Raw genomic sequence first — 12,094 nt, forward strand, 5'->3', positions numbered from 1 at the left:
ATACTGAATCGTTCCCCACTAAACTGTATATCAATCTACTCAGCTCTATAACATGCCTGCATGACAGGTTCCCGTTAAAGATTTCTTTGACTAGTCATATTCTAAGACTTCAACCCCGGCAGACATTGATATGGCATTGTGTGAGTGTTTACTATTCGTAACATATAGGCTACCATAATAAAAATTTAATTGTGTTCTTATATTCTGGCCAAGAGAGTAGGATGTGACTGGATCTGTAGCAGGTCTCCTATGCTTTGGATAATGACCCAGGCGTTGTCTCTAGTCCATACACAATATACTGACCTGCGGCAGAGATAGGTTTTGTGGGTATGACACGTTCTGGAGAAGAAAAGAAATAATAAACAAAGGCATAAAAAATAAAAGGAGACAAGCCAAGGGATCGGTATAAAAGACACCCAGCGGCATTGTAAGCCTCGATTATGGGACACAACAAGGGAACGTTACTTACCACAAGAGTGGAAGCCACCGGATGTGATATACTGTCATATCGACTGAATGAACATTTCATGAAAACAATGAAGTAACTGTACTGCATTTAGAAAGTCTTCAGACCCTTTCACTTTTTTTTTTTTTTTACGTTTTGTTATGTTGTGACCTTGTGGAAATGTCAAAAATGTCAAGTTTTTTTTCCAATCATTCTGCACTCAATACCCGATAATGACAAGGTGATAACAGAATATTATAAAAAACTAATATTTGGCATAAGTAATCGCACCCTTTGGTATCACATTTGAAATTTAGCTCTGGAGGCCTCCAATTTCTCTAGATCATCTCTGAGATGTTTCTACACCTCAATTAGAATCCATTTGTGGTTCATTCAGTTGCTTGGATGTTAAGACACTCCCATGTCTATATAAGGTCTTCCAGCTCATAATGCATATCAGACTGAAAACCAAGCGATGAGGAGGAAAGAACTGCCCGTAGAGCTCGGAGACAGGATTGTGCGGAGGCACAGATCTGGAGAAGGTTCCAAAACATTTCTGTTGCAGTTAAAGTTCCCAAGAGCCCAGCGGCCTCCATAATTCTTGGAACAACAGGCCTCTTCTTAGAGCTGGTGGACCCACCAAACTAAGTAATTGGGGGGGGGGGAAGAGTCTTGGTCAGAGGTGACCAAGAACCCAATGGTCAGTCTGGCTGAGCTTGAAAGATCCTGTGTGCAGGTGGGAGACATGTCCAGAAGGTCAACCATCACTGCAGCCTCCACCAATCTGGGCTTTATGGCAGAATGACAAGAAAGGAGCCACCTCAGTAAAAGAAACATGAAAGCTGCCTGGAATTTGCCAAAAAGCACTTGGAGGACTCAGATTGTGGGAAACAAGATTATCTAGTCTGATGAAACCAAGATTGAACTTTTTGGTCAGGGTTGATGGAAAGCTGAATGGAGATATTCTTAATGAAAACCTGATCCAGAGGGACCTCAGACTGGGCAGAAGGTTTACCTTCCAACAAGGCAATGACCCTAAGCACACAGCCAAGGGAACACAGGAGTAACTTAGGGACAACTCTATGAATGTCCATGAGTGGCCCAGCCAGAGCCCCGACTTGAACCCAACTGAACATCCATGGAGAGACTTAAAAATAGCTGTCCAGAGACGGCCCCCATCCAACCTGACAGCTTGAGAGGATCTGCATAGAATAGTGGCAGTAAGTCCCTAAATCCAGGAGTGCAAGCCTTGTGGCTCCATACCCAAGATCATCAGAGGCTGGAATCACTGCCAAAGGAGCTACAATTCCTAAAAGTGCTGAGTACTGGGTGTGAACACTTATGTCCATGCAAAATGTTAGTTTTTCATTTCTAAGAAATCTACAAATCTTATTTTCTCCTTGTTATTATGGGGTATCGAGTGCAGAATGATGGGGAAAAAACTTGAATTGCTTTTTGTTTTAATTTGCACAAGGCCAGACCATAACAAAATGCAAAAAATCTGAAAGGGTCCGAAGACTTTCAAAATGTATTGTATAGTAGATATATAAAATGTAAAACATATTTAAATACTTTACTGTTCTTGTGATCTGGCATAGGAGGCTCAATGGAACCACCATGTAATGGAGCCAAATGGCCCTCATTAACTATAATCAGGTCAGTTCGGTTTCCGTCTGGCCAGCCTTTTTCCAGATTTGAAAGGACAAAATAGTGTTGCATGCAGCGCTATTTCATTCTTTTGGGGGGGGGGGGGGGGGGGGGGGGCTCCCAACAGAATCTCAGGCGCTGATGTGAACAAACCCCAAGACTGTTTACGACTGCCTCAAAGGTCTGTCGTATTTGACAGCAAAAGTAGCGCAGCATTAATTGCTTTTCTTACTGCCAAAGCAACAAATACCACAACGGTGTCAATTGTAACTGTGTCAGGCGCTGCTTGTATCGTTCATATGATAGATCCAGCATTACATTATGGCTTCTGCTATATATGGAAGCCACACTGCATAGCTGAACAAACTCGAATGTGTATATAATTAATTTTTCACATTGACACTTTCTGCTTGCTGTCAGTGAATGAAGGCATTCTGGTGTATATGCAACTTAAGTTTGTTACATTTGTATCCAGTTTAGACAATCCTCTGTGAGCTCAACAGCCTGGACCCCAGACTGATACAGATTGCCTGCCCTGATACATTGTAGCAAACTATCTAGAGAGATTTGTGCTACTGAAATGTTTAGCTCACAGAGGATTGTCTAGACTGCACACAATTGTAACAAACTGTCAGCAATGAGAAATATTAAAGGTTTTACCCAACCAGCAACATTTATCTGCAGAACTGGTGATAAATGTATGATCAGTGGGGGTCCGACCTATGGAACCCCTACTGATCATGAGGACAGGGGTCCTGAGTCCCCTGTATGAATGGAGCAGTGGTCACACAGGTGAAGCTCCATTTATTGTGTGTGGGATTGATGAGGCTACCATCCACTGCACAGCATTGGCCATGTAATTGATGGTTAATGAGTAGTGATGGGCAAACTTTTGAAAAGTTTGGTTCAGCTGGTTAGTCAAATTTGTGCAAAAGTTTGGTTTGATCCAAATTAGTTGGAGCTGAACCAGAGCTTCACCAATACCTCTAAAACTGGTGTGTAACACGGTCAGCCATAAAGCCCTGTATAACACCCTGGGGTCACCTAGGAGGGTGTCTAAGTACTTCTGAGTTGTTTGTAAAGCAAAATAAATGAAGAAAGAGAGAAGAAAAAGAAGACAAGAAATGAGAAGGAGAAGAAGAGGGAAAACGAAAAAGGTAAATTGTTTTTCCTTTTCCTTTCTTGTTCTTTTTTTCTTCTGTTCCTTTAAAAAAAAAAAAACTGGAAAAAAATAAGAAATTAAGCGAGACAACCCGCCCGAGCTTGGCGCTCACACTGAACTAAACTTTTGGTAAAGTTTGACCTTAAGCAGGGTTCCACCCTTTTGGTTCACTCAGCACTATTAATGACAGTATTTCTTTCTGCACTTCTCCGTTTTGATGATCAATAGAAAGTATAACTGTCACAATTTACTTGCACCTTATAAATAGAGCTTTTGGCACCAAATTGCAGAAACATCCGTAAATTGCAGTGTTTCAAATGTCACAGCAGACATTTGTGCCCTTCCTTACATAACTAAGAACAGAAAGTTAAAGTCATGGGCAGCCATCTTGGAGGCTAAAGCCAACAGGCGTTTGTCACCCAGTCCCAGGAGTCCTACAATTATGCAAATAGACCCTGCTCTCTCCACCCTTCACTTCTCCAGGTCTTCTTGTGTCTGTCACTCCCACTTTTGCATCTTAGTGGCTCTTCAGGTTAGCACACTTGTGAGATATGGTAGAAATGACCATATTACAGTCCACAGTGGGAGATATTAAAGGGGTTGTGTCAAGTTATAAAGCTATCCCCTATCTGCAAGACCCCAAAAATGGGCTGTAATCCCTGAGTGAATGGAGCAGGGAAAGAACTAGCAGAGCATGACTATAGCTGGTGGCCGGGCTGAAAGCTAGTGCTCATGTGCTCCTGAGATCCCGGCCATCAGACTTAGATGAAAGAAGTGCCCACCTGATGCCAATGCACATTCCTGCCACATTGGGTGTCTAACGGCAGGGCATTGGAGTTTGGACTCTTCTGGACTTTTGTTTCTCAATGAGGTTCAGGGAACACAAGGCCAGTGTGTTTCCTGCATGTCCCCATATCCAGAAGACGGGGAACAGAGATCTAACGGTAACACCCTATGATCCCTGTAGAAGGGCATGCAGGTAAGACACAGACTGCATCACCTCTGCATTCCCTATAGTCCTCTCTTGACGCAGTTGAGCTGATATGGTGACAGTCTGATCCAGCTAGTGCCATTGTGAGCAATGAGAAGAAATATCGGGATAATGACACAAGTACCGTGCCATTAATCACTTAACCCATTAAAATACCAGAGTGTTTCGGTCCTTAAGGATAAAGCACTTATTAGCGATTTTACGCATGTGGTTTTATAGCCTTATTTTTTTCCTGGGGCTGCCAAAATTTTGCTGCCTTTTTTTCAGTTTTTTTCTTTTAATTAGGTGTAATTTGTAGAAAAGCTTTTTATGTATATTTTTAGTATTTTTACGCTAAAATAAAGTATGGGTCCCCATTTTATTTTGGACATTTCTGTATAATTTGTATAGTCTTGAATTACAGGATGGATATGGTAAATGTTTAGGTTAGTGTGAGCGGTGAGTCGTTTTCTTTTTCTATATATTTTTGTATTTTATTCTGTAATTTTTTTCCTTAATTTGGAAGCTATTTTTTTACATCTCTGTCTGCCATGATGGCCTACAAGACCGCAGCAAGACATTCACTATGTTTTTTTTTTTCAATTTTGCATTTTTCCAGTGTAACTAGGGCATCCATCCTCATAATGTGATTTTAATTACTAGCAGAGCTGGGCTGGGGTTTGCAAAAACCCAGCAGCCCTGCCATGCTAGGGTGCTCCCGGCGATCACGTGATGGCCAATAGAGTTCAAGAGAGGAAACGGCACCGCCGCTTTCTCAGTTCTCTACACCGAACCAGAGGTGTAACTTGAAGCTTCTGGGCCCCAACTATAATCCTTTATTCATAGCACTGGGCTCCTCATATGGAGAAGAGAGGCCTTACGGGTCCCCTAAGGGTCCTGGGCCCTGGTGCAACCGCATCCCCTATACTGGCATTCTGAACACTAAGTAGACTGAATTAGAGAAGTTAGTAGCAGGTATAAACCACTTCTGTCTTCTCCTCTAGGTCCTCGGCTGTCAGAGACAGTCGAGCACCCAATCCGTTTCTGCTAGATTGCGGGAGCTTTAAATGTGTGCAGTATTTACTACTGGTCAGGATCGAAGTGCAGAACCAAGTGCCGTATGGGATGGGTGATACTGGGTTAACATCTGACCATAATCTTTAACATTTTACATTCACTTACAGTAGGTCCATCGTCTGTGTTTGACGTCAGTAACCCACATGGTATATTTATGGCTCCTTCCATTTATTGATTTACAAGATTTTTAACCCGGCGGAGTGGAGATTATAACGTTAATCCGCCCATAATATGTAGCCGTAATATAATCCTTCAATGAAGTGCAGGCCTGGATATAGATCACGGTATATTAGAATAATGTAGAAGCTCAACGCTGCCCAGACGGCAGATGTCAGGGTCACAGTTTGCCCTCACAAAGCTTCCGGTGTAATAATTGCATTAGACCCCAGAGCTTGCACTCAAAGTACTGCAGCTGTAAGCACAATCTGCTGTAATAGACAGTATATGGCATACACATATCTTGAAATAACTTTTATATTAAATCTTTTGTCTTGTTTATAACAACTGAGCTGCAGCATCAAAACCAACCACTAGGTGGCGCTGCAGTCCAGCCTGAATTTTTCATATTTTGATATTTGGGATGTTTGAGAGAGCTGGGAAGTGTAGGTGTATTGTGTAGATACAGAGTGTTGTGTTTGTGCACAGCGGTGTGTGTCCTTGTGTTCCCACCCATTAATCTATAAACACCAGGGGGCAATAGAACGAGGTGCACTTACTTCTGTAGCCATACAAATCTTTTCATCATGTATAACAATTAGGAAAGGGTCAGAGCTGCACTGGATATAAGTGGACTGCCTCACCCGTTCCATGGTTTAGTGGAATATGCTGTAACAAGATTTGCTGGTACTTGTAGTAGGCCTGGGATGAGGGGTAGGCGAGAGTAGGAGACCACCTAGGGTGCCAGCTTGCCACAGGTGAGGGAAGGGAGTACAATTGTAGTGGGGTAAAAAAACAAATTCTTCCAACACTTTCTATAAAATGACCAATCCCATCAATGTGGGAAGCAGAAATTCTTGGAGGAGTTCCTGGGAGTAGTGAGCATCTTTTGTATTGCTCACCGATGCTCTCTCCCAGCTAGTCCTCCTCTGCTTCAGGCATCGGCGCTGCACTGAGATCCAATGCCGCCCACGTCAGGATGTAGTGTGCATCACTGTCAAGACGTGGTGTAATGCCCGTAAGCAGAGGAGAACCCAAAGGACTGGAAATGTTTCAGCATCAAACTCTGCAGTCTTTGGGAAAAATCACCAGGGCGGTCTGGGCTAAATGGAGAAGAAAAGTGAGTCACCAGATTAAATATTTATTCTGCCTGTATGTTTCTTTTAAGATGCGTTTAAATCTTTTTCATTAGAGAGCAATTTGGCATTTACTCAATATTAGTGGTTGAGGAGATGTCAAATTCCTAAACTGCCTGGAGCACCGAATCGCCTTGTGCCAGCCCTGACTTGTAGCGTCTTATCCAATACAGAACTTACCTTGTATATCTCTGTGGGAAGAGTGTAGCATGCAAGCATATAGCATGGCAGCAGCTTGTGCTTGGATATTCTGCTTAGGCTTGTGGTTTAACTGTATGAGGGCACTATATGGCAGCATTATGTTGGCATGGAAAGTATGTGGGCACTGTTACAGTATGTGCCCATAACATGGCATTGATATCTAGGCACTGGATTTACTATTCTGTATGCTGGCATCTCAGCATTAGACGTTCACTGCATGCCACTATTATCTGGTCATCATATAGCATCATTTCTGTATGGGAGCCTTATATAGGAAGTTCATGTCACTTTATGGCAACTTTCTGATAACTGAACAACCCCTTTAAAGAGCTTTTTGCAATCCTATATGAGGGCAGCATGAGGCAGTGACCGGCACGCTGATTACAGTGATATGTCTGCTGTGTGCCCTCCTTTATCCGTATCAGCAAACGCATAGAGGACTCCTTAAAGTAGTCCTGGATACTCATGAACTGCAGGCTAGTCACACCCAACCCTGCTCTCCAGCCACTGATTGGCTGGTCTCTGCCTACTAGTCTGCATAAAGAGAGGGAGCTGCCAATCATTGGCTGGAGGGTGGGGTGGGTGTGGCTAGGTTACAGCTCATGAGTATGCAGGACTACCTCTGTGTCTGGATGCTACTAATAAAATACAAGTTTCTCCCAAACTACTGCACAGAACTAGACAGCAGATATATCACTGTAATCAGTGTGTCGGGCACTATCCTATGCTGCTCTCAGTGAGGGCTGCAAAAACATGGTGACAGATTCCCTTTAAGGAATTGCCTTATGGTGGGTTCTGTAGGCATGGTGTGGGTGAGTATGTTGTTACATGCATGTTATGGTTATATATTCACTGGATTAGATGTTCACAGTATAAATTACAGACAGCCATTATATACTAGAAATAATCGTGCAACGCATCACACTATTAGGCGTGCATGCCACTGATCAATACAGTATATGTATGTTATTTGAGCATTATTATGGCAGTATTACTATTCAGTACAGGTGAACATGGTGGCCGTAACACTGATACAGTGCTACATTGTATGATATAGGGGTAAGGAGTATCATATACATTTCTTGGCCTGATGGGATTTGGCTTCTTATGAAAACAACTCTGCCAATTGCAGCGCAGCTTTCATTTCTTATACTGCTGAGTTAACATAAAAGCTGCGCTCTGATTGGTTGGACAACAAAGACTACTGCCATAGAAGCCATTGAGTGAAGGGGTTAAAATCCTTATTTTAAACCTTCCGACAATCCAGTATTTGTATCTCTGTCAGCCATTCCCCCCAACACATTGTTATGGTAAGATTCCTCTTCAACCTGACACATAAACGGCTTCAGATAAAGTCTCCGATGATTCGCGGGACCGGTGCTCTAAAGCGTCTTCTTCCTCCTTAACCTAATGACATGCTGCCACTTATTACAAGCTGCAAAGCACTCAGCGCATTAAACTGAATTGCACTTTTAAGTATTGGACAAGTTATAGAGACATTTAAAAGCTTCTCAAACATTTAGGGCTTTCCAAAAATCCCATGTCACGGAGCGTCGGTGCAGCCGGCCGCATCATGCATATTTAATAACCCCGCAGGATCCATTATTTATGACTTCAACAAACAACTGTATCTTTAAATCTCCGGAGAACGGGATTATTTTATTCATCACACTTGGCATAACTTATTGTTCTATGGAAATTGTATTCACCAAATGTATCGACTGGGTAATTTATTTATAGGGAATTTACAGGTTACTATGTGGCCTACATATGAATAATGGAGGATACAAATACTACATACGGCATTCAATAACTCAGGAAGTCTCATCATGCCGATCAGAAGGCCAGCTATAATGCCACCTTCCAGAATTGGGAGCTTCTCAATATGTGGTTATGGTCTGGTTTGAAGAACTTGACCCGACCTCAATAAGAGGCAATCAGATGGGATATATCGCCCAATGTACACACCCAACGATGATCAAGGGGGAAGGAAGAGGCTCAAAGTCAATGCCTATTCAGGGTATTGGTTAATTGGTTATTCTCACAGCAGAGGTATAAGCTGATATGTGTGTATTAGAGATGAGCGAGCATACTCGCTAAGGCACATTACTCGAGCAAGTAGTGCCTTATTCGAGTACCTGCCCGCTCGTCTCAAAAGATTTGGGTGCCGGAAGGGGGCGGGGAATGGCGGGGGAGAGCGGGGAGGAACAGAGGGGAGATCTCTCTCTCTCCCTCTCTCCCCCCCCTGCCCCCCCCCCCCCCCCCCCCCTGCTCACTGCCGCAACTCACCTGTCAGCTGCAGCGGCACCCGAATCTTTAGAGACGAGCGGGCAGGTACTGGAATAAGGCACTACTCGCTCGAGTAGTTTGCCTTATCGAGTATGCTCGCTCATCTCTAGTGTGTATATACCAGATGTATGTGTATTGATCATTTAAAAAGTCTTCACACCCCTGGTAAAATGTCCGGTTTTTGTTAAAAAATCTGCCAAAAATGAAGCATTTCAGATTTATTTCCCTCTTCGATGTGACCCGTTATCTGTACGATTCCAATGAAAAATAGACAGAAATAATGTAGGGTGGACATCCATTACATTCATTTTGGAAGGGCCCAGCCAGAACCTAGACCTGAATCCCATTGAGGATCTGTGGGTTGACCTGAAGAGGGCACTATACATGAGTTGCCCTCTCAATCTGACAGATTTGGAGGGCTTTGGCAAGGCAGAGTGGGCAAAGATTGCCAAGTCAAGATGCTGTCATAAAGTCAAAGGGTACATCAGCAAAGTATTAGTTGTGGGGTGTGTATATTTATGCAACCACACTCAGAGTTTTTTTTTTTATTTTTCCACCCTTAAAGAATCCAGTTGGTTTGTTAATGGAATTGTACAGATAACGGGCGGCCGTGAAGGTGGAAATAAATCTGAAATGATTTCTCTTTGGCAAATTTGCCAACATCACAAAAACTTGGCATGTTAAGTGGGGGTAGACTTTTTATATCCACTGTATGTGTGTGTTGGTTACATTCACTATAGCGGTATAGGTTGGTGTGTGTGTTTTGGTTATGTTCACTATAGCGGTATAAGCTGATCTGTACTCTATATACAGTGTGGGTATTGGTTATAATCACTATAGCGGTATAGGTTGGTGTGTGTGTAATATATATGTTTTGGTTATGTTCACTAGAGCGGTATAAGCTGATCTGTACTCTATATACAGTGTGGGTATTGGTTATACTAACTATAGAGGTGTTGGCTGGTATATGTACATGTTTATACTGTAGGTATTGGTTATACTCTCTATAGCGGTATAGGTTGGTGTGTATGTATTGGTTATTTTCACTATAGCGGTATAAGCTGATCTGTACTCTATATACAGTGTGGGTATTGGTTATACTCGCTATAGAGGTGTTGGCCAGTGTATGTACATGTTTATACTGTAGGTATTGGTTATACTCACTATTGGCTGTTGTATATACACCGTATGTATGTGTATTTGTTTATACTGATTATTATCGTATAAGCTGATGTATATACTATATGTATTTAAGATTCAAAGATGCTTTACTGGCAGGACTAAATAGACATCAGTATTGCCAAAAGAATTAGAACATAGGGATTGGGGATAGCAGATTGGGCTATGGTTTAGTGGGTAAGTAAAAAGCATTTCCGGGGTGTGGGGTATACAGGAACATGGCATATCATGTAGGGGAGACAGGAGTCTATGGCATATAACGCTCCTCTTAGTATGTATATGTGTTGGTTATATTCACCACTGAGGTATAGGCTGGTGTGTAGATATACTGTATTTATTGGTTAAACTCACTGTAGTGGAACAGTGTATTGTATTATTGGTTATACTCAGTATTGAGGAATAGGCTGGTGTAGGTATATACAGTATGTATACTATATGTATTGGTTATACTTATAGCAGTATAGGCTGTGTGTATACTGTATGTACTTGTATTGGTCATAATCGCTATGGAGGCAAAGACTGGAATTTAGGCTGGTGTATATCTGTGTCATTTACACTGTATGTAGATGTATAGGTTATACTCGCTATAGAGGTATAGGCTGGTGGGTATAATATCATACTCTGTATAGCGGTATAGGCTGGTGGGTATACTGTATATATGTATGTATTGTTTATACTCACTATAGAGGTATAGGCTGGTGGGTATACTGTATATATGTATATATTGGTTATACTCACTATAGAGGTATAGGCTGGTGGGTATACTGTATATATGTATGTATTGGTTATACTCACTATAGAGGTATAGGCTGGTGGGTATACTGTATATATGTATATATTGGTTATACTCACTATAGAGGTATAGGCTGGTGGGTATAATATCATACTCTGTATAGCGGTATAGGCTGGTGGGTATACCGTATATATGTATATATTGGTTATACTCACTATAGAGGTATAGGCTGGTGGGTATACTGTATATATGTATGTATTGGTTATACTCACTATAGAGGTATAGGCTGGTGGGTATACTGTATATATGTATATATTGCTTATACTCATTATAGAGGTAGAGGCTGGTGGGTATACTGTATATGTGTATATATTGGTTATACTCACTATAGAGGTATAGGCTGGTAGGTATACTCTGTGATTATATATATTGGTCATACTCAGCATAGAGGTATAGGCTGGTGGGTCTACTGTATATATGTATATATTGGTTATACTCACTATAGAGGTATAGGCTGGTGTATATATGTGTCATTTACATTGTATGTAGATGTATAGGTTATACTCGCTATAAAGGTATAGGCTGATGGGTATAATATCATACCCAGTATAGAGGTATAGGCTGGTGGGTATACTGTATATATGTATATATTGGTTATACTCACTATAGAGGTATAGGCTGGTGGGTATTCTGTATATATTGGTTATACTCGCTATAGAGGTATAGGCTGGTAGGTATAATATCATACTCTGTATAGTGGTATAGGCTGGTGGGTATACTGTATATGGGTATATATTGGTTATACTCACTATAGAGGTATAGGCTGGTAGGTATACTCTGTGATTATATGTATTGGTCATACTCAGTATAGAGGTATAGGCTGGTGGGTATACTGTGTGTGAGTGTTGTGTGTGTGTATATGTGTATATATATATATATATATATATATATCATACTCAGTATAGTGGTATAGGCTGGTGGGTCTACTGTATATATGTATATATTGGTTATACTCACTATAGAGGTAAAGGCTGGTGTATATATGTGTCATTTACACTGTATGTAGATGTATAGGTTATACTCGCTATAAAGGTATAGG

The 12,094-nt window shown here is 41.6% G+C and overlaps 1 protein-coding gene across 2 annotated transcripts in view; it reads right to left on the minus strand.

Moving 5' to 3' along the window:
* LSAMP (limbic system associated membrane protein) overlaps nt 1-12,094 on the minus strand; it is a 674,438-nt gene that overhangs the window by 43,907 nt on the left and 618,437 nt on the right. The window contains exon 7 of one of the 2 annotated variants that reach the window (XM_066599343.1): nt 304-339. The exons of the other annotated variant lie outside the window; for it this stretch is intronic. Coding sequence (XP_066455440.1) covers nt 304-339 — 36 coding nt within the window. The remainder of the gene's footprint in view (nt 1-303; nt 340-12,094) is intronic. 2 annotated transcript variants of the gene reach the window in all.

This window comes from Eleutherodactylus coqui, chromosome 4, assembly GCF_035609145.1.
Source record: "Eleutherodactylus coqui strain aEleCoq1 chromosome 4, aEleCoq1.hap1, whole genome shotgun sequence".
NCBI lineage: Eukaryota > Metazoa > Chordata > Amphibia > Anura > Eleutherodactylidae > Eleutherodactylus > Eleutherodactylus coqui.